The following is a 23,938-nucleotide window of genomic DNA, read 5'->3' as shown; positions in this document are numbered from 1 at the left end:
ACCCTGCCGCTCTCAGGGTCACCCAATAGCTGATGTAATTACTGTTCCAAGTCATCACCGACTGCCAGGAAATCTCAGGAGCATCAGTGCTGGAGTCGTGAGGGTGTTAAATATTAATTCTGGATATTCATTTTATTCTTAATTCTGAGATCTGTAGATTGCATCAGCCATCGTGTTAGGGTTTTTAGCTAACATGCGCTATTTGTGTATTTTTGGTTCAGCACCATAATTAGAAGAGCAGGTGCCATATGACCGGCCTATAAAAGCCCATGTTAGAGACAGGGGGGTCTCTCTTGCCATTCCACAGGACACAGGACGAGGTGCTGTGTGTAAACCAGCTCCTGATGTAGGCCCAGGAAACACGTTCTTACCCGGACTCACGTGCTGGACACAGACAGACGCAATCTACCATCCAGAATCCCAGGGAAAGATGGGTGAATCTCAACAATTAAGCTAATTATGGACAAATGGACAATCACTTTGTAACTAATTATTGTATGTACCTTCTGCAATAATTCTTTTTAATGGACAACCCGAGAATAAATAGATACATTTTTTATAAGAATATCTTGATATTAATACTTTGAGAAGTCCTCAATAGAGAAAAAATACAGAAAGAAGTATTTATTTTACATTTGGCTAGCCTTAGCCAGTCCTGATTTTTCGTGTTTTTAAGTGAATTTCTTTCTTGAACAAAGGTGAGAGAGAAGAGACCAGACGAGCTGAACAGCTGTTTTTCACGTGTCAGGAAATCCACTAACTTTGTCACAAGAATCAGAAAGAAACTACAGAGTGAGGACTGATCTATTCTACAGATGGACTGACAGGCACCAGAGGTACTACAAGGAGGATAATACGTGCTGATCATCAGAAGCTAAGAAATCTGAAGGTAGGCAAACCATGCATACAAGGATTGGGGGGTGAGGGGACCATGCATATCAGGATTAGGGGATGAGGGGACTATGCATAACAGGATTTGGGGATGAGGGGTACCATGCATACCAGGATTGTGGGATGCCTCGCATACCACATTTTCAGTGTGTCTACCGGACAGCGCGGTATGGGCACTCGTGTACTCCGGTGCCACACTCCTCCCTCAGCCTTCAGCAGAACAGGACACCGCAGCGCTGGAGCACAGGGAAGAAAGGTGAGTATAAGTGTTTATTTTTTTGGTATGTGTGTGCAGCATGAAAGGGATGAGGGGTGCCATACATACCAGGATTGGAAGGTGAGGGTGCCGCACATACCAGGATTGGGAGATGAGGGGGCCACACATTCCAGGATTGGGGGATGAGGGGTCCACACATACCAGGATTGGGGGATGAGGGGGCCACACATACCAGGATTGGGGGATGAGGGGTACCATACATACCAGGATTGAGGGGTGAGGGGACCATGCATACCAGGATTGAGGGGTGAGGGGACCATGTATACCAGGATTGAGGGGTGAGGGGACCATGCATACCAGGATTGGGGCATGAGGGGTGCCATGCATACCAGGATTGGGGGATGAGGAGACCATGCATACCAGGATTGGGGGATGAGGGGACCATGCATACCAGGATTGGGGGATGAGGGGTGAGATGCATACCAGGATTGAAGATGAGGGGTGCCATGCATACCAGGATTGTGGGATGCCTCGCATACCAGGATTGGGGGATGAGGGGTGCCATGCACATCAGGATTGGGGGGTGAGGGGTGCCATGCATACCAGCAATGGGGATGAGGAGTATCATGCATACCAGGATGATGGATGGGGTTCCATGTATACCAGGATGAGGGGTACCATGCATACCAGAATAGGGATGAGGGGTACCATGCATACCAGGATTGGCGGGTGAGAGCACCATGCATACCAGGATTGCGGGGTGAGGGGACCATGCATACCAGGATTGGGGGTGAGGGGACCATGCATACCAGGATTGGGTGGTGAGGGGACCATGCATACCAGGATTGGGTGGTGAGGGGACCATGCATACCAGGATTGGGGGGTGAGGGGACCATGCATACCAGGATTGGGGGGTGAGGGGACCATGCATACCACGATTGGGTGGTGAGGGGACCATGCATACCAGGATTGGGGCATGAGGGGTGCCATGCATACCAGGATTGGGGGATGAGGAGACCATGCATACCAGGATTGGAGGATGAGGGGACCATGCATACCAGGATTGGGGGATGAGGGGTGAGATGCATACCAAGATTTAAGATAAGGGGTGCCATGCATACCAGGATTGTGGGATGCCTCGCATACCAGGATTGGGGGATGAGGGGTGCCATGCACATCAGGATTGGGGGGTGAGGGGTGCCATGCATACCAGCAATGGGGATGAGGAGTATCATGCATACCAGGATGATGGATGGGGTTCCATGTATACCAGGATGAGGGGTACCATGCATACCAGAATAGGGATGAGGGGTACCATGCATACCAGGATTTGGGGGTGAGAGGACCATGCATACCAGGATTGGGGGGTGAGGGGACCATGCATACCAGGATTGGGGGTGAGGGGACCATGCATACCAGGATTGGGTGGTGAGGGGACCATGCATACCAGGATTGGGGGGTGAGGGGACCATGCATACCAGGATTGGGGGGTGAGGGGACCATGCATACCAGGATTGGGGGGTGAGGGGACCATGCATACCAGGATTGGGGGGTGAGGGGACCATGCATACCAGGATTGGGGCATGAGGGGTGCCATGCATACCAGGATTGGGGCATGAGGGGTGCCATGCATACCAGGATTGGGGGATGAGGAGACCATGCATACCAGGATTGGGGGATGAGGGGACCATGCATACCAGGATTGGGGGATGAGGGGTGAGATGCATACCAGGATTTAAGATGAGGGGTGCCATGTATACCAGGATTGTGGGATGCCTCGCATACCAGGATTGGGGGATGAGGGGTGCCATGCACATCAGGATTGGGGGGTGAGGGGTGCCATGCATACCAGCAATGGGGATGAGGAGTATCATGCATACCAGGATGATGGATGGGGTTCCATGTATACCAGGATGAGGGGTACCATGCATACCAGAATAGGGATGAGGGGTACCATGCATACCAGGATTGGGGGGTGAGAGGACCATGCATACCAGGATTGGGGGTGAGGGGACCATGCATACCAGGATTGGGGGTGAGGGGACCATGCATACCAGGATTGGGTGGTGAGGGGACCATGCATACCACGATTGGGGGGTGAGGGGACCATGCATACCACGATTGGGGGGTGAGGGGACCATGCATACCACGATTGGGGTGTGAGGGGACCATGCATACCAGGATTGAGGAGTGAGGAGACCATGCATACCAGGATTGGGGGATGAGGGGTACCAAGCATACTAGGATTGGAGGATGAGGGGTGCCATGCATACCAGGATTGGGGTATGAGGGGTGCCATGCATACCAGGATTGAAGATGAGGGGTGCCATGCATTCCAGGATTGTGGGATGCCTTGCATACCAGAATTGGGGGATGAGGGGTGCCATGCACATCAGGATTGGGGGGTGAGGGGTGCCATGCATACCAGCAATAGGGATGAGGAGTATCATGCATACCAGGATGATGGATGGGGTTCCATGTATACCAGGATGAGGGCTACCATGCATACCAGGATTGGGGGGTGAGGGGACCATGCAGACCAGGATTGGGGGTAAGGGGACCATGCATACCAGGATTGGGGTGTGAGGGGACCATGCATACCAGGATTGGGGTGTGAGGGGACCATGCATACCAGGATTGGGGTGTGAGGGGACCATGCATACCAGGATTGGGGTGTGAGGGGTGCCATGCATACCAGGATTGGGGGGATGAGGAGACCATGCATACCAGGATTGGGGGATGAGGGGACCATGCATACCAGGATTGGGGGATGAGGGGTGAGATGCATACCAGGATTGAAGATGAGGGGTGCCATACATACCAGGATTGTGGGATGCCTCGCATACCAGGATTGGGGGATGAGGGGTGCCATGCACATCAGGATTGGGGGGTGAGGGGTGCCATGCATACCAGCAATGGGGATGAGGAGTATCATGCATACCAGGATGATGGATGGGGTTCCATGTATACCTGGATGAGGGGTACCATGCATACCAGAATAGGGATGAGGGGTACCATGCATACCAGGATTGGGGGGTGAGAGGACCATGCATACCAGGATTGGGGGGTGAGGGGACCATGCATACCAGGATTGGGGGGTGAGGGGACCATGCATACCAGGATTGGGTGGTGAGGGGACCATGCATACCAGGATTGGGGGGTGAGGGGACCATGCATACCAGGATTGGGGGGTGATGGGACCATGCATACCACGATTGGGGTGTGAGGGGACCATGCATACCAGGATTGAGGAGTGAGGAGACCATGCATACCAGGATTGGGGGATGAGGGGTACCATGCATACTAGGATTGGAGGATGAGGGGTGCCATGCATACCAGGATTGGGGTATGAGGGGTGCCATGCATACCAGGATTGAAGATGAGGGGTGCCATGCATACCAGGATTGTGGGATGCCTCGCATACCAGGATTGGGGGATGAGGGGTGCCATACACATCAGGATTGGGGGGTGAGGGGTGCCATGCATACCAGCAATGGGGATGAGGAGTATCATGCATACCAGGATGATGGATGGGGTTCCATGTATACCAGGATGAGGGCTACCATGCATACCAGGATTGGAGGGTGAGAGGACCATGCAGACCAGGATTGGGGGTGAGGGGACCATGCAGACCAGGATTGGGGGTTAGGGGACCATGCATACCAGGATTGGGGTGTGAGGGGACCATGCATACCAGGATTGGGGTGTGAGGGGACCATGCATACCATGATTGGGGTGTGAGGGGACCATGCATACCATGATTGGGGTGTGAGGGGACCATGCATACCAGGATTGGGGGGTGAGGGGACCATGCATACCAGGATTGGGGGGTGAGGGGACCATGCATACCAGGATTGGGGGTGAGGGGACCATGCATACGGTTACGATCGCGCCCGGACTGACTGGCGTGAGCGTGATTAGTGATCCCACTGTACCATGAACCGAGGAGGGGCCTGGAGGGGCGTAACTAAGTATCAACCCGATCCGACCAAGGTCGTACGGTGGCTTACTCGACTCCGTGGACCAAGGAGGAACCGAGCAGAGGGACCAGGTGCGACTCCAGGTCAGACCCCGGTCACAGTTGTTGACCCACACCGGGGAATGCAGGAACAGGCAGGTTAGACTGGCATACAGGCAGGTGGGTATTGGCAAGTACGGCTGGTATGCAGACAGGTGGGTAATGGCAAGCACGGCTGGTATGCAGACAGGTGGGCACTAGCAAGCGTGTCTGGTATGCAGACGGAGATACTGGCAAGTATTGCTGAAGTGCAGACAGGGAGGTACTAGCAGGTTGGAGCGCAGGCTGGATAGGGTCCAGTACAGACTGGGAGACAGGTACAGAGCCACAGATGCGGTAGACAAGTATAGTAAAGCAAAACCACCGGAGCGGATGACAAGGCAGAGCAGAGAGGAACTGCTGGTGCGTTGAGCAAGCAGAGCGGAGTGAAAACCGCCGGAGCGGTAGACAAGGCAGAGCAGAGAAAAGCCGCCGGAGCGGTGGGCAAAGCAGAGCAGAGAGAAGCCACCGGAGCGGTGGGCAAGTCAGAGCAGAGAGAAACTGCTGGTGCGGTGAGCAAGGCAGAGCAGAGAGAAGTCGCCGGGCAAGTCAGAGCAGAGAGAAACCACCGGAGCGGTGCGCAAGACTAAGCGGAGCGAAACCGCAGGTGCAGTGGACAAGGCAGAGAGGACAGGGCTCTGTTCACATGGAACAGACTGGAAAATACAGGAAGATGGCTAGAACACAGGAGGAAGATACGGAGGAAGGGAAAAGGGACAAGCAGAACTAGATACACACAAGGTACTTCCTATGAAGTAGTGAGGGGACACAAAACTCACAAACAGAAGTACAGAGACAACGAGTTGGAGTTAGGTGCAGGTTCAGATACTGCAGGAAAAGGGAAGGTACTGATATAGAGACAAACAGGTAACAGGCTAGGATACAGTTCAGACAGGAACTGCTACTGCAATGAGATACAAGAACGAGCCTGGGTATACAGAGTGGCGGAAACAGACTAGAAGTCAGTGATAACAGGTCTGGGTATGCAGCCCCCAGAGTGGTGGAAACAGACTAGAAACAGGACAGGACCTGGCAATTCAGTAGCAAAGACTAACTGAGTGAAGGTGTTGCTCAGGCACCTCCTTGTGGATGGAAGGGGTTTAAATATCCAGTGACTCACAGCAATAGGCTGGAGACGCATTAGGGTTGCGCCCACAGCAGCTATAAGAATCAGGAAGTAACCGGGCCGCCGCCCTAAGCAGTCAGTCTACCAGCGGTTTCTCTCTGCTCTGACTTGCTCACCGCATCAGCGGTTTCTCTCTGCTCTGACTTGCCCACCGCTCCGGCGGCTTCTCTCTGCTCTGCTCTGCCCATCGCTCCGGCAGTTCCGCTCTGCTCTGCCTTGTCCACCGCACCAGTGGTTTCTCTCTGCTCTGACTTGCCCACCGCTCCGGCGGCTTCTCTCTGCTCTGCTTTGCCCACCGCTCCAGCAGCTTCTTTCTGCTCTGCCTTGTCCACCGCTCCGGCGGTTCAGCTCTGCTCTGCCTTGCCCACCGCATCTGTGGTTTTCGCTCCGCTCTGCTTGCTCACCGCACCAGCAGTTCCTCTCTGCTCTGCCTTGTCCTCCACTCCAGCGGTTTCGCTTTACTCTGCTTGTCTACCGCATCTGCGGCTCTGTACCTGTCTCCCAGTCTGTACTGGACCCTATCCAGCCTGCGCTCCAACCTGCTTGTACCTCCCTGTCTGCACTCCAACCGTGCTTGCCGGTATCTCCCTGCCTGCTTACCAGCCGTGCTTGCCAGTGCCCGCCTGTCTGCATACCAGCCGTGCTTGCTAGTACCCACCTGTCTGCATACCAGCCGTACTTGCCAAAACCCACCTGCCTGTATGCCAGCCTAACCTGCCTGTTTCTGCATTCCCCGGTGTGGGTCAACAGCTGTGACCGGGGTCTGACCTGGAGTAGCACCTGGTCCCTCTGCTCGATTCCTCCCTGGTTCATGGAGTCGACTGAGCCGCCATGCGACCTTGGTCAGAAGGGGCCAGGTGGTTTTCTGAATATGGATTTTACTAGATTGATTTATAGGCCCAAAAATAAGAAATGTGCGAGGAGTAAAGTAGATATTAAACATGATCAATGATCTTTATTGAATAATTTTTAAAAGAAGAAATATCCATCATAATAAACATGGACATGAATGGTGGGTGAGACAATAAAAAAGGATTTACCCCAACGATGGAAACAATGCAAGGTGACATCTGAATAAGAATGCAAACACCTAGAAAGCTTGTCACAGAGCAAGTAACGGACAATGAATTGGTCCAAAATTATAAGTGACATATATATATACTAAGGTGCAATCAAATGTAAACACGTGATGAATCCAAATATAAAAATGAGGTATAGAAATAAGAATTAAGGTGGCAACAGTATTAGGGTCCCAAACAATAAAATAGTATGAAGTGCAAATAGTACACATGATAACGAGGACATGTTCAGGCTCACCCACCAAACACCTGACGCGCGTCTCACCAACCAGATCCCTGAAGAAGCAACAGAGAAACGTGCATCGGGTGTTTGTTAGGAGAATCTGACAACGTATTAGGCCTGTCACTCTTACACTCACAGGAGATGTCAGATCCTGCTCATGGCAGTACCTTAGAGGCCACTATAACTGGGTGACCCCTTGGCCATTACTCAGCCTGGGGGTCATCATGTCTGCCATTAGCACTGCGTGATCACAATCATGGGGTGCAGATAGGGACAAACAGGGTGACCCCTCCCTAAAATAAACAGATGCTACTGTTGCCATCAGAGAGGTCAAATGGCCAGGATACATAGCGCCGATCAAGACTTTTACAGCAGGGTGTCAGCTAACACTCAGCTCTGCTTGAGAGCAACAAAATCATTGTGCCATACAAGTACAGAGGATATCAGCAAGGGGTTAATGATCAGAAATTATCAGTTTTAGGACAATTTACCCATTAATATCTCAGTTTGCCTCAATTATTGATTTTGCATCTGATGTCCAAGGTAGACAAACCAATCCAATAGGAAAAATCCCACCCATGACTCCAACCATATACATTGTATTATTAGAGGGTCCTGCTAATAACTCACTATGTACAGATGTGACCATGAGACAAGAAATAATGTAATTATAATGTGATGTGGACGACATTGGCCTCAGCTTCTTATTGTAACAGAGGCTCCAACCTCCACAGAGAAGACAACATGTAGAGGTTCAGTGAAGGAGGCAGTGAAGGTGTGTAAGTGTCTGATGGGGTCACACAGCTCATAGAAGGACAGACGCCCGGCCTCATAGTCTAAGAAGACTCCAAGTGTTGGACTTGTTGGCTTTACACTGAGGGTTAATACATCCGAGTTGTGCCATACATTATATTCTTCATTATACATATCCAAACACCAAGATTTATCATTATATCCAATACCAGAATGTTCTCCTTTCTTCTCTATACTGGGATAGGACAATCCAACACTACATTGTCCTATCTGGTTCCACTCTACCTCCCAGTAATGTCGTCCTGAGAAGAGGCCACATCTGCTTAACACCTGGGCAGATGTCACAAATCTTCCTGGTGATTCTAGCCTCACCGGTTTGTTATATGAATCTGTTGCAGTCTTCAGATCTTCTGATATCTTCACCCTTCTAGGAGCAGTGTCCACATCCAGCAATATGTCTGGGACATGGACCCCGAGCTCTGATGTTACATTGGTGACAATATCCCTCATAGATTGGTGTAAGGTCAGTGAGATCAGAACCTCATCCAGATCCTCCTCAGAACTGACCTCTCCACCATCTCCCCCTGTGTCCTCATCACCTCCATGACTACACACTGTAATGTCACTTTCTTGTAAGAGTCTTATTGGGTCAGTGACACGATACATCTCCTCCATGTGATGCATCTTCCTGGACAGCTCGTCCTCCTGTATTTCCAGCTTCTTGATCAGATGAGATATCTGGGACACAATCTTCTCCTCCTGCCTGGAGACCTCGCTCAGCGCTTTCTTTTCTGCCATTTCCACTTGCTTCTTAATGTCCATAAATATCTTACTGACGTTCATCCTTTTATTTGAGGCTTTCTCCTGGATATTTTTCATATGATCTTGCAGATTCTGGACTCTTGTCCAAATATCTATTTTTTGTGGATTTAGTTCATCCAGATATTTCCTCAGATCCTTTTTCTTCTTCTCAGAAGCCTCATCTAGAAGCTCCACCTGGTGTCCTCTGTGTTCACCAACCAGACAGCAAGACACACACAGACAAGCCGCGTCCTGCGGGCAGTAATACTCCAGAACCTTCTTGTGGAGGGAACATTTTTTGTTGTCAAAAGATCTTGTGGGTTCTGTTAATATATGATCTAATGTCTTGTTGTGGACAGTCAGGTGGTCATTACAGAAAGTATTCTCACACTGCAGACATGTTCTCACAGCCAGTACAGGAGACTTTGTACAGTAAGTGCAGAAGATTCTGGTCTCCTCCATATCAGGCTGAGTAGATGAGAAACGCTCCACTATGTTCCTCAGCTTCCGGTTCTTCTCCAGGGCCGGACGCTCCGGATATTCTGCTCTGCAGTCAGGACAGGAATACCCTCCAGCCGCCTCCTGGGCATCCAGCACACTCACAATACACGAGCGGCAGAAGTTGTGTCCACATCTCAGGGATACGGGATCTGTATAGAGGCTCAGGCAGATGGAGCAGTTCAGCTGGTCCCTCAGCTCAGCAGACGCCATTGTAGCGGGAAAGAGCAGGAATCAAAGCTAAAAAGTTTCTTTCCATAAGAAGGGTGGAGGTTTCTGAGATGAATTAACCTCTACAGCTCCATGGTTGTGCTCACTGCTGATTTGTTCTTAAGAAATTACTTAACGATCAGCCATGAGGATCTGGTGTAGGATTAGGAGTTGTAGTGACTCCACCTGGTCATATTATAATGAGAATCCACCACCAGTTTGATGCAGGAAAAGTAAGTGGAGAACCCACAAAACTTTATTGTATACAAAGAAGGATCTTTGGAAATGTTGAGTTTGGTGAAGTAAAATTCATCTCCTCCTCTTCCTATCAGGCTGAAATAATCAGTCGGAGTCCGGCAGACAAGCGCTGTATGTGGCTGATGAAGGACTCGTCGTTAGGTCTCATTCAGACGTCAGTGAAATCACGGACCGTTCTCCATCAGTGGTTTTGTTCTGATTTTCATCAGTGTTCGGTCAGTTTTTACAATCTATGTTTTATTAGTGATTTTCTCAGATGATTGTAAAGCTTCTTCTGTCTATTAGGCCACGTTCACACGTCAGTAGTTCGTCAGTATTTTACATCAGTATTTGTAAGCCGAAACCTGGAGTGGGAGATAAATACAGAAGCGGCGACGAGTTTCTATTATACTTTTCCACTGATTTTTCCATTCTTGATTTTGACTTACAAATACTGATATAAAATACTGACCAGATACTGAGCGTGTGAACGTGGCCTTATTACAGTGTTAGGCCTCATTCACACATCAGTATTTCATCAGTATTTTGCTGATGCCAAAACCAGGAGAGGAATTTACAGAGAAAAACTAGAATTGAAATATTGACCCCTGTTCTGTGTTTCGGAGACGCTCCTGGTTTTGGCAAAAAAATCCTGCAGTGTGAATGAGGCCGTAATCGCGCTGTCGCCAGCCGTGTGCTGTGTGTGATTCTCACAGACCCATAGACTTCATCTGTGACTTGAATCTAAATCGGACACGTTGCCGAGATCTTTTGCCGACGACTCGGCCCGGAAAAACCAGGGACATGTGAACAGCCCCATAGACCATGTACCTGTTATATCCATCTGTGAACACCGCGTACATGAATAAGCGCTGTGTGAATGAGGCCTTACACATCAGGGTTATTTCCAGCACACGATGAATATATATTAATTCCCCTGGGAACATGACCTTCTTCCTCCTGACATTTTGTCCGGACGCTCCTCACTTCTCCTCCTCTGGAGCGATGGTGGGATCTCTCACCTGGAGTAATCCCCTCTGTGACTACAGGGAGCGTCCACCTACAAGTGTGAATTGACCCCACAGATGATGACGGCGCCTTTCTCCGCTCCGTTCTTCATGAAGAGCGTCACTTCTCATGGAGATATCTTCTATCAGATGGAGTTACGTCACTTCACAGTGATGGGCGACGTCCTCTGTAAATCTCCATGTGGTGATAGAAGCGCTGAGATTCCTGCAGGATCCGCACCCAACTGCACAACAACAATCTGCTCTCATTATTGGGGTTTTTTCTGCTTTTTTTCCTTCTTTTGATGCGTTTTTGGTGCAGATGTGAAGCCGCGTTTTTCAATGTGTTTCCCTTTATGTTCCAGAAAAACTTTGATTCTGTATTAAAACCGGAACTGAGTTTTTTACATGTTTTTTTTCAGGCTCCTCATAAAGAAACAAAGCACCAAGACGGCAGAGTTCAGCAGGGTCTTCAGATGCACGGCGGGCAGGAGTTTACATGGAATCACATCCACTTTGCTTGGACAGTTAAACGCAGCAGATTTTCTGCACAAAAAAACACAGCAGAAAAAGTAGCAGTAACACCACGTGTGAACACGGCCTAAATGTCCTATCAAGTAGATGTGAAGTCATGAGAACTGCTGCCCTCTGTGCGTCTAAAGACGCTGCTGAACTCTGCATTATAGGCGTTTTCTTATCAGTGGAGCCTGAAAAATGCTGGAAAAAAACGCAGTTGCTCTTTAAAATGCAGAATATTTTCTATTATATAAAAATCACAGCTTCCAGTCTGCACCAAAAATGCATCAAATAGAGGAAAAAGGGCATAAAAAATGCAGCATAAACATAATAATCAGAGAGGATCGTTATTGTGTCACGTGGTGCGAACACCGGTAGAAAACACGCAGCATTTACAATATGTGTGAACACGGCCTCAGCGTTACATTATTATTAAAAATGTATGGGTTTAATGCAGAAAAATAAAACACACCTTTTTTTACTGATTACCATAAATCATCTGATCACGGTATTGTACAGATAGGTACGATTACAGGGACACCAGATATGTCTGTTATTTGTGATTTGTGATTTGTCAATGCTGTAAAAGTTTTTCATTATTTTTTTAGCAATTTTATAGGAAGAAAAAAAATCTCTGACTAGAATACATTGAAATACATAGATGGAAATGCACTGGTATATAAAGATGTAGCTCTATGTACCAGTACAAGCTGCCTGTAATGAAGAAGAAGAAGACCAGTCACATTAAAGGAGAGAAAATGATGTACTTAGCATTGCAGGCAGTGGTGTACATAGAAATCACAGGACCACACAGCAAATATTCATTTTTGATTCCTGAACTGATAAACTTGTATCCTGAAAGGTTTGAATGATAGGTGTGTGACACTCACAGCCCACCCTGGGAGATGGGGGTACTCGGAGCCGGGTCAGATGTTGGGGGTTGCAGTCGTGGACTGGACCCTTTCCGTGCCCAGGGCCGTCACAATAAAAGATTTAATGGGCTTTCAGGGTTTGGTGTTAATCGAGTGGATGTAATGACTACGCCACCTGTGATTTCTGGTGATTCGCCACTAGCGCTGCATTCAGTCCTCTGAGGCGGGATGCAGTGGCAGCAAAATATGGTGCTACTCCCCACAGGCGGAGCAGGGTCTCAGGGCAGAGGGAACAGGAGGATGGAAGTTATAGTGGGAGATGTGGTGCGGTGTAGTGCGATGCCGCGTTGCAATAAGGAATCGGAGGCCATAGGGGTAGTCTTCCAAGCTTTACTCACGGTAGAATGCACAGCTGCAAGGCTTCTCCCTGCTCCTCACGGCATGCTGCGGCCACCAGGACCGGGTTGTCCGACAACCTCCGAGTAGTTCAGGTGCCTTGGTCAGGACCCCACACCAGAGTGTTCCTAGACTCCTTACTAAGTCCTCTCCTGTCCGTATGTGGTACGTGTGGTAAGGCCGGGTCTCCCTCTGGTCTATGCACAGAACAAGGGTACGGGTGGTGACTCCGCTCCGTCCGTTACCCGGTGGGATCCACTGAGCCTTCCGGTCTTTCCTGACTAGGACGTGAAGTAACCAAGCCAGGTATCGGGGGCTGGTACCCCTTTTGCAGCAGGAGTCCCTCTGACTAGGCCAGAATAAAGAGTACAGGTGGCGTATGCCGCTCCGTCCGTATTTTCCGGATCCTTTTGGCTGTGGAGTTTACTCCTCTGCTCCCCTCCATGCCTTCTTAAGTAAGGACCTTGACCGGGTAGAGACAGCCGTTAACTCTTGCCTGTTCCTCGACTCAAGGCCAGAGTACGAGGACCGTGTCCCCATCAGCTGCAGGTTCACACAGAAAGCCACGTTCAGCGATGAAAATCACAATCAAAGACCATGAACTTAAGATGGCAGACTATTAAATATGAATTTAGTACGTGTAACCTAAATGTGCGTCCTCCACCCTCACCCACTACTAGGTTCCCCCTAACTTTTGGTTCCCCCATCTCCACTTATCCCCGCTTTGGCAGCACCCTGGTGCATATAAGCCCCCCCTACAGGTGGGAGAGGTATAGTGTTGGATGTGTGGCACCCTTGAGGGTTTGGTCGCCACAGAGGTATTGCACCTTATCCAGAGGTGTAGTATATCACATCCCCTTTGTTTGGACATTTAGACCATATTCACATGTAGTGTAAATGCTGCGTATTCTGCCACCGATGTACGTGGGGCGAGATGTGTCTGAGGGATGTGACACGGATCTCTGTATAAGTAATGGCATATAGCGTCAACTCACTGACCTGCGCTCCTGTTCCTCATGAACTGCACGTGGTAATCCGGAATGATGATGCAGTGATGAATTCAACAGATTTATTTACAGTTCTTGATGAGGTGAGATGAGGGAAGGTAAAGGATGAGGAAGGGTAGGAATTGTAGGTATTAGAAGCGCCAGGTAAAGTGGTAACAAGAGAATCCTTTCTCCAGTCCTGCAGCATGTGTAGTCAAGATGGATGTGATGAAGAAGAAGGAAGTGCTGAGCAGGAGATAAGATGAGTTACAGACCGAAGGGGTTTGTGGGTAAAACACAAGAATAATACATGTTATAACATACAGTATTATAACAACGGCCAGTAGATGGCAGCAAAGTACAATACAATAATCCTGTAACATTAGGTAATGTCCAAAATGGCCGAAAGTCTTTTCAAACAAAGAGCTGGACAGCACACTCCCCGTCTGAAATCCCTGGATTTAACTATATTAAAAGTCTTGAGGTGGAGGTGTTTTCCTGAAGTACTGAGGGATACCTCAACCTGAAAGACAAACAATGCATGCAATGCAACAGTAACATATAACAACGAGGTAGACGAATGTCTATAACAGTTCCTGAAGCAATCCAAAGGATGCCCATCTTCGGATTGGAGAAGCCGCACTAGGCCAAACTGTCTCCAACCCAATTGTAATCCAGTGGTTACAGTTCCTGGTTGCAATCAGATGAGTGTTTTTAGTAGTCCAAAAGTTTCTTGAAAGTTCCAAGTTCAAGTTCCGGATGTGTTGGCGCAAACAAGCCTTGTCCATCTGGAGAAGTGTTCAAATTGCTGTCAGCCCAAGCCAACCTTCTCTTTGGAAATGGGGGTGCTGACATCAGGATGGATCTCTGGGTTAACGTCTGGATCCTGAAGACTGAAGCTGTCTTCAACTGCAGTCTCTTCACACTGGCCGCAAAGGAACTCCGGTCCTGTTAACCAAGAAGAGTTTGCGAAGGCACCAACAGACACTGGCCTAGTAGCAAGGTCAGCTGGGTTAAGATGGGATGGAACATACTGCCATTGCTCAGGTTTAGAGGATTTCCTGATCCTTTCAACGCGGTTGCTAACATAGACATAGAAGTGTTTTGTCTGGTTGTATATGTAGCCCAGAACAACCTTGCTATGTGTGTAGAATCTTGTGTCAAACACGTGAATAGCTAGTTCACTCTGTATGAAGTCTGCAATCTCGATGGCTAGTACAGCTCCACAGAGTTCAAGTCTGGGTATGGTGTGTTCAGGTTTAGGAGCCAATTTAGCCTTTCCAAATAGAAATCCAACATGGGCTTCATTGTTAGAGTCTATAACCTTCAAATAGGCAACAGCTGCAATAGCTTCAGTAGAGGCGTCGGAGAATATATGGATCTCTTTCCTTTGACTCGTAGCAAGAGATGCTGGAATATAACAATGTGGTATGTGGATTTTATCTAAGGCACAAAGAGATTCCCTCCATGACTTCCACTTTAGTTGTTTGTCAGCAGGGAGTGGTGCGTCCCAGTCCTTAATAGACTCTGAGAGTTGCCTTAACAGAAGCTTGCCTTGTATAGTCAGGGGTGCAACAAACCCGAATGGATCGTATAGACTGTTCACCACTGACAGAACCCCACGCTTAGTAAATGGTTTTTCTGTACCACTAACCTGAAAGCTGAAGGAGTCCTTTAGCAAGTTCCATCTCAAGCCCAGACTTTTCTGTACTGGTGGGTTGTCTGAACCTAGATTCAAGTCTCTGAATTCTGAAGCATAATAATCCGAGTGAAAAGCCTTCATGACAACAGCACTGTTGGAGGCAATTTTATGCAATCTTAAATGAGCTTTAGAAAGCATACCTTGTGTCCGTTTGAGCAGATCTATGGCTTCTTCTGCTGTGGGTAGGGATTTGAGACCGTCATCCACGTAGAAGTCCTTTTCAACGAACTGTTGGGCGTCCTTCCCGAATTCTGCTTCACCATCAGAGGCGGTCCTACGTAGGCCGTATGTAGCAACTGCAGGAGAAGGGCTGTTTCTGAACACGTGCACCTTCATGCGGTATTCAACCATTTCCTTACTGGTGTCGTTGTCTCGGTGCCATAGAAAACAGAGATAATTTCTGTGATCTTGTCGATCAATGGAACATTTGTTCAATGTCAGCAGTAATGGCAACTGGGTATTTTCTGAATCTCATGAGCACTCCCACCAGGTTATTAGTCAGGTTGGGACCAGTGAGGAGAACATCGTTCAGAAATACACCATGTTTGGTGCTTGAATCGAACACCACTCTGATTTGTTTTGGCTTTCTTGGATGGTATACGCCAAAGGAAGGTAGATACCAGCATTCTTCACTGGCTTGCAAGGGTGGAGCTGGCTCTGCGTGGTCATTGCGAAATATCGTCTCCATAAAGGCTACAAAATGGTCCTTCATTTCAGGCTTATTTCTCAATGTTCTCTGCAATGAGGTGAACCTTGATAAGGCCTGTTCTCGGTTGTTAGGAAGCTTGGCCCTTGTAGCCTTGAAGGGTAAGGGAGCGACCCAACGGTCAGATTCGCTCTTGAAGAATCCACTGTCCATTATTTTAATAAATTCCTTGTCTTCTATGGATAAGGCGACCTTGTTGTCATCTTGTGTTGTGCGAAATACTGTTCTCCCGAACGTCACCATAGGGAGTGGGAATGATGTCAGGCTCTTGAATAAAGTCAGAGAACCTTTCTTTCACTTCGTAGTTATGAGAGCATGGTTTGAAGTGAGTTGTGCGACCATTTCGAAGTACATAAGTTTTAAAGGAGTTGACTTCGGATGCCTTGTGACTCTTATCCAGACATACATTGCCCACGATTACCCAGCCTAGATCAAGTCTTTGGGCGTATGGAGCATCATGTGGGCCATTGCATTGTTGGCGCACCTTGTGGACCCTTAGAATGTCTCTCCCCAGTAGGATTAGAATATCAGCATTCGTGTCCAGAGGAGGAATTTCGCTAGTTAGGTGCCTCAAGTGGGGATGATGAAGCGTGGTTTCCAGAGTGGGAATTTCTTCCTTGTTATCAGGTATCTGGTCACATTCAATTAAAGTTGGCAAGGGTATGTGCACGTTCCCCTTGATTGAAGAGAAAATGTACCCAGAGGCTCTCCTACCAGAAGTCTCAATACGACCAGAACAGGTGTTGAGGGTGTACGGAGCCGTTTGTCCTTTTATATTGAAGATCTCAAAGAGTTTTGGCTTTACTAGAGACCTGTTACTTTGCTCATCTATTATGGCATACATTTTGGAGGCCTTGTTGGGTTGTCCTTCTGGATAGACCTTGACCAGACATACTGTAGCGAAGCATTTAGGAGCAGTCCCTTCTCCACATACTTCCATACATGAGGAGGAAACAGCAGTTGCAGCTGGGTCAGGAACTTGTGGCTCCCCGCCATGCTTTTGAGCAGGATTGGTTGCTGCAGAAGGTTGTGAATTATTGTGTTTGTCACTACTGCATTCGGTGCACTTAATGACAGCCTTACAGTCCTTAGCAAGGTGGTCTGAGGAGGCGCAACATTTGTAACATATCCTTAGCTCTTTGAGAGTATCTCTGCGTTCCTGCAAAGTCTTTGCCCTGAATCCACGGCATTCCTTAAGTGGGTGAGGTCTTTTGTGAATAGGGCACATACGGTTACTGTCCATAGCTTTAGGAGCAACAGCGTTTGTTTTGGTAAAAGAGGGTGCAGTAAGTGGAACGTCAGTCTTTCTCACGGATACTGTGCTTCTTAACTCTCTACGTTTGGTGATATTGTTATCATACCTTGTAGATGATGATGATGATAAAGCTGGTGGAGTAGGTTCAGTGAAGTCAAAGCTGGGATCATTCTTCTTCCAAGCTTGATCACTGATGAACCTGGAAAAATAGGAAAAGGGAGGAAAAGACACATTATGCTGTCCTTTATACCGTGAGCCGTGGTCTGTCCATTTATCCTGCATGCCTTTTGGCAACTTGAGAACTACTGGAGTCACGCCATGAGCAGTATCAAGGTAGCTCAGTCCTGAAAGACGTGGGTCTAATTTTGCCAATTCTATTTCCTTTAACAGGTCACTCAGGTCTTGCTGTTTTCGATTGTCCTTGTTAGTTATTTTTGGGAAGGCTTGCAGTTTCTTAAATAAGGCAGACTCTATGGCTTCTGAGCTGCCGTAGGTTTGCTCCAGTCTCTCCCATGCTGCAATAAGACCTGCATCTGAATAGTCCACATGAACTGCCCTTATTGTCTTGATGGGCTCCGCTGATTCAGGACCTAACCAGTTGACAAGCAAATCTAGTTGTTCCTTGCCGGTGAGATTAAGGTCTTGGATTACTGCTTGAAAGGTCGATTTCCAGGCTCTATAATTTTCGGCACAGTCATCAAACTTTGAGAGACTGATGTTTATTAATTCCCTGCGAATCATATATCTGGCGAATTCAGAAATGTCCGACCTCCCGGTCATAGTTGCAGGATTAACTTGTGGTATCCCTGGGGAATGTAAGTTCTCTGGCTTATATGACTGAGACGGATCAGGACGGAATGATGTGGCATGAGGGTTAAGTTGTGGTTTAGTCTCAATAAGGTCTGCTGGCTGCGGCCTAAATTGTGGGTTAGTGCTGGAAGTTACCTTGTCGGCAGTAGGTGGCGACATTTCTTGGCTTACGGGTGCATCCGTGTGGTGGATTGGAGGTGACGCTGGTACAGATGGTAAATGTTTTAGCACATAGTCTGTAGTGCGATCAGCTGGGTCCTCCATTTCTCCTGGAATAAAGCAATCCATATTAGCATCTTGACTTAGTGCTTGTTCAAGGACCTTCAGTTTAGCGAGGGCTGCTGCTTCTTCCCTTTCTGCTTGGAGTATTTTTAATTGAGTTTCCATCTCAACTTCCTGCTTTTTTAATTGGGCTTCCATCTCAGCTTCCTGCTTTTTTAATTGGGCTTCCATCTTGTTTCTTTGAGCTTCCTGCTCTTTTAATTGGGCTTCCTGCTCTTTTAATTGGGCTCCCATCTCAGCTTCCTGCTTTTTTAATTGGGCTTCTACTTCAGCCTCCTTCCTAGCAAAGGAGCTTCTTACTCTACCTTCCTCTGCAGATGCACGGATTTCCAGTATCTTGTCAGACAATGTTGACTTCCTGGACTGAGATGATCTGGAAGACCGAGATGTGATTTTGGTCGAGGTTGTACGATGTGACCTTACTTCATGGAGGTGTGCGATGCGGAGTTCTGCCTTATCCTGGGCATCTCGCACTAATACGGTCTTTTCTTGGAGAAGAGTCTCCCTTTCAGCCAGCTCTGCTGGGGCATCATCCATATCACAGTTACTCAGGAATGCAATGTACTTAACAGACAGTCTCTGGTAGCGATCATAGGCGGCAGATAAACTTTTCAATTTGGCGGTTAAATCTGCTGCGTCATTGTTAGCACGTGGAAGAGCTGCTAAATAATGATCAACTCTGCCCCATAAATGATCTATGTTATCATGGAGCTCATCTCTGGTTGTCTACAGGTTCTGACGCGCCCCTGGGCCTGTGTCGCGCTGCGGTGCGCACGCGGGAGCTTACCCGGAGCCGGATCCGTGGAGGGTTGTAATCTCGTGGCGGTGACCCGGTCCGTGCCCAGGGAGTCAAACTAGACGGCAGTCTATTAGTAGTAAATAGTTGATGACTACGCCACCCGTTGAGTGCAGCCAGGAAGCTGCTGCTGCAGGGCAGACCGCTGAGGCCGGTGGTAGGATTGTGCAGCGTGATAGTATAACCCCCAACGGGAGGGGTATGGCCTCAGGGCAGCCGACGTGGATGATGGGGGAAGCAGGAACCACTCAGAGACGGTACGGTGTAGTTCAGGGTCTTTACTGGTAACAACGACAGACCCTCCCGGAGTACTTGCTAGCAAACGGGGCCTGGTCAGTCTTTGAGCAGATGGGATCTCCCCTGGCCAGGCGTAGTTGTAGGCCTCCCAAACTGACTGTACTCTTCTGGCTACCTTGCTAGAAGCTGATGTAAGTAGCCCACGTCCCTGAGTGTACCGTGTGGTGCTCACCCGTATGGCCGGTGACTCGGGGCCTTGTAATGGCTTCCGCTCCACGATGGCGGTGCTGGTCCCACGCGTGTGACCGTGCCTTCGGGCTTCTGGGCCAGAGGACCTGAAATCCCCTGCCCGACGGATTCTGCTGCTGGGTAGGAGTTAGTCCCCACAGCCTCGGACTCCGGGTCCGGTAAAGAATCTTCTTAGTCAGGGCGAGCTCTGTAGCTGCCAGCCCCTGACTCCTTGTAACTCTGCTGTTTCCTATGCTGCTTCTCTTCTCCACTCTCCTTGTCTGACTCACCCTGCCTCAGCCCCGGGTTTATACAGGGGAAGTTCTTCCCCTCCCAAGACTGGGCAGGAGGTGTGGCATGCACAGGATCCCTGACCAAAGGACCTCCCACCTGCTCTCGGACATAATATCTCTATCACTGTGGCAACCAGACCCCTGGGGTGTCACATTCCCCCCTAGTGAAATTTAGTACTCCGGGACTAAACACATTTAGAAAAACATAACAAAGTATAACAATAACAATACTATAAGAAAAACACATAAGATGGTTACGGCGTGTCCGCAACCGGATGCAGTCTTTGAAGAAAAGCAAAGGTGTCCATTTCACCAACACAGGGAGACGTAACCAGGTAGGGGTCTGTCCTACCCCGAGTCCTTAACAGTCTCTAGTCCATCCTGGGTTACGCTCCAACTATATACAAGGATTCCCGGTAAATCCACCAAGGTTTCCTAAAAATAACTAGAAACACAAAATTATACACAAGCAACAAGACACAGAAAAACATAAATAAAACAATTTATACACTTTAAATTCTCCAGCGTGCGGGTAACTGGCCTTTAGTGGCCCGAGTGGACCTACGGAGCTGACTGTCTGGCCCTGAACTACAGGGTGTAGGAGCTGTCAAGGGTAAACTGGGCAGCTGTCTACCGGCTCTTTGTCTCACTAGGGGTACGGCAGGCTCACTATAAGCAGAGGGTTGATTCTCCTGTTCTGCTTGTGTGGAGTCTTCTGCCTCCTGGGCCGGCTGTTCTTCCAGCTCTACCCGTTGCTCCGTAGGTTCTTGGGATGATGGTTGGAGGAAGGTGAGTACGGGTACCACAACTGCACCATTGACTTGAGTCCAAGACTGAGGAAAGTCCCCGAGCACGGTACTAACCATATCTTCCCTTTCTTCCACGGGTCGATGGTCTTCTTGTTCCTCTTCAGGGTTCCTCAGTTGTTCGGGACACTTCTTCAGGTGGTCCCGGGATACAATGGCTGTGGTTTCCCCTCCGTCTTTACTGATGGTACAGACCTTCGGGTTCTCGTGGCTTGAGGGCAGTACGGTGTACGGGTCCTTCTCCCACTGGTCGTCCAACTTGTGGAGCCGTCTCTTCCTCTTCAAGACCTGCTCTCCGGGTACCAGGGGAACAGCGGGAGCATACTGGTTGTAAGTTTTCTCTTGTCTTTCCCTAGCCTGACAGAGACTTCGCTCCACGCTCTCCTGTACTCTCCGGTACTGCTGCTGCCTCTCTGTGTCCCAGTCTGTTTCTGGTGAAGTGTCCTCGGGGGTCAGGACTCCCATTTCCAGGTCAACAGGTAACTTACCAGGTCTTGCCCTCATTAGGTAAGCCGGGGTACAGTTGGTGGAACCTACCGGGATGTGGTTGTATAGGTCCACCAGATCGGGCAACTTTTCAGGCCACAGACTGCATTCTTCCAGGGGCAACGTTTTTAGAAGATCCATTACCACCTGGTTCATTTTTTTACAAAGTCCATTAGTCTGCGGATGGTAGGGTGTCGTCCTTATCTTCCGGCAGCCATACAGATTGCAGAATTCCTGAAAGACCTCCGCTTCAAAGGCAGGTCCCTGGTCCGTCAGCACTTGGTCCGGGTACCCGTGTGGACGGCAGAAGTGCTGCTGGAAGGCTCTAGCTGCTGTTTGAGCCGTTAAGTCCTTGACGGGGACGACAACCAAGAACCGGGAGTAATGATCCACGATGGTTAACGCGTAGACGTAGCCACTTCTGCTTGGGGTCAGTTTTACATGATCCAAGGCTACCAGTTCCAACGGTTGCCGGGTGACGATGGACTGCAGGGGAGTCTTCTGGCTGGCTCGGTCCTTCCTTCTCAGGTTGCACGGGCCACAATCTCTGCACCACTTCTCGATGGTTCCCCTCATGCCTACCCAGTGGAACCGCTCGCGCAGCAGGAACTCCAGCTTTTTCCACCCAAAGTGTCCAGCTCCGTCGTGGTATGCCTCCATCACCATTGCTGCGTCTCTTCGTGGCACCACTACTTGCCAGAGTAATTCATGCGTCCGGGAGTTAACCATTCTGCGGCACAACTTCCCTTTGTAAAGGAACAGTCGACTCTTCTCTGCCCATAGTTGTTTGGCTTCCTCCGGAGCGTCTGGTTCAAGGCGAGCCTCCGGCCGAGTCAGCATCTCCTTCACCAGTTGGACGGCAGGGTCGCTGTCTTGCGTTTCCGCCCAGTTGTAGTGGGGTAAGGGGTTCAACGTAGCAGTCTGCTTACTCCTTACCCGGTGGGAATACTGAATAGTCCCATGACGGTGGAACGCAGGGAGTTCAACTTCTTCCAGTCCCTCCGGATCTTCTCCTCCGTCCGGCAGGTTGGGCATCCTGGACAGGGCGTCCGCGTTGGTATTGGAGCGTCCTGCCCGGTATTTAATTGTGAACTCGTAGTTGGACAGACGGGCCATCCACCTCTGCTCCAGGGCACCGAGTCTTGCCGTGTCCAGGTGAGTCAGCGGGTTGTTATCCGTGTACACGGTGAACCGGGAAGAAGCGAGGTAATGCTTAAAGCGCTCAGTGATTGCCCATACTACGGCCAGGAACTCTAACTTAAATGAGCTGTAATTCTCGGGGTTCCTTTCGGTGGGTCGCAGTTTTCGGCTGGCGTAGGCGATTACTCGTTCCTTCCCCTGCTGGATCTGGGACAGTACGGCTCCTAGCCCGATGTTACTGGCGTCGGTGTAGAGGATAAAGGGCTGGCTATAATCCGGGTACGCCAGGATTTCGTCCCCCGTGAGGGCCATCTTCAGCTGGCGGAAGGACTCTTCTTCCAGCTCTTCCCATTTGAAGGGCGGCTTCTGGTTCTTGGCCTTCCGGGACTGGCCTATCAGGAGGTCCTGCATAGGTGCTGCCTTTTTGGTGAAACCGGGAATAAACCTTCGGTAGTAGCCTACCAACCCGAGGAACTGCCGCACTTCTTTTACGCTGGAGGGGCTTGGCCATCCCTTAATTGCGGTGATCTTATCGGGGTCGGGAGCCACTCCGTCAGCGCTCACCACGTGTCCCAGGTACTGCACCTTTGGTTTCAGGAGGTGACACTTGGAGGGTTTCACCTTTAGGCCGTAACTCGCCAGAGCCTCGAACACTTCCGCCAGGTGTTTCAGGTGGTCCTCATACGTCTTGGAATATACGATGACATCGTCCAGGTACAACAGGACCGTCTCGAAGTTTCTGTGGCCCAGACAACACTCCATTAGGCGTTGGAAGGTTCCTGGTGCGTTGCAGAGTCCGAACGGCATGCAGGTGAACTCGCTAAGTCCCATCGGGGTGGTGAATGCGGTCTTCTCCCGGTCCGCCTCTGCTACAGGAACCTGCCAGTACCCGCTAGTGAGATCCAAGGTAGAGAAGAAGTTAGCAGATCTTAAAGCAGCCAATGACTCCTCTATCCTTGGTAAGGGGTACGCATCCTTGTGTGTGATACGGTTGATTTTCCGGTAATCTACACACATCCTCATGGTGTTGTCTTTCTTTTTGACTAAAACTAATGGGGCTGCCCAGGGGCTACAACTATCCCGGATTACCCCAGCCTCCTTCATATCTCTAAGCATCCCCTTGGCGTGTTGGTAATGTGCAGGGGGTACGGGTCGATACCTCTCTTTTATGGGAGGATGATCTCCCGTGGGGATGCGATGTTCTACCCCCTTGACTCGCCCGAAGTCTAACGGGTGTTTACTAAACACTCTCTCATACTCTTGAACCACCCGATAGACTCCTTGTTTCTGATGTGAGGGAGTGGAGTCAGTACCCAAATGTAGTTGCT

The 23,938-nt window shown here is 49.4% G+C and overlaps 1 protein-coding gene across 1 annotated transcript; it reads right to left on the bottom strand.

The window, feature by feature from the left end:
• Positions 1-8,289: 8,289 nt before the first annotated feature.
• LOC141161225 (E3 ubiquitin/ISG15 ligase TRIM25-like) lies at positions 8,290-9,858 on the bottom strand. The gene has a single exon (XM_073646009.1). It carries the CDS (start codon positions 9,856-9,858, stop codon positions 8,290-8,292), a length of 1,569 nt encoding a protein of 522 aa, XP_073502110.1.
• Positions 9,859-23,938: the final 14,080 nt, after the last annotated feature.

Source organism: Phyllobates terribilis, unplaced genomic scaffold, assembly GCF_046119375.1.
Source record: "Phyllobates terribilis strain yellow unplaced genomic scaffold, ASM4611937v1 Scaffold_9__5_contigs__length_417890890, whole genome shotgun sequence".
Taxonomy (NCBI): domain Eukaryota; kingdom Metazoa; phylum Chordata; class Amphibia; order Anura; family Dendrobatidae; genus Phyllobates; species Phyllobates terribilis.
Note: the sequence above shows the minus strand (reverse complement) of the source record. Positions and strands in the feature narration are given on the sequence as shown.

What these genes read in the sequence shown, in the direction of transcription:
- LOC141161225 (XM_073646009.1), bottom strand. Translation starts at nt 9,858, where the DNA reads ATGGCGTCTGCTGAGCTGAGGGACCAGCTGAACTGCTCCATCTGCCTG.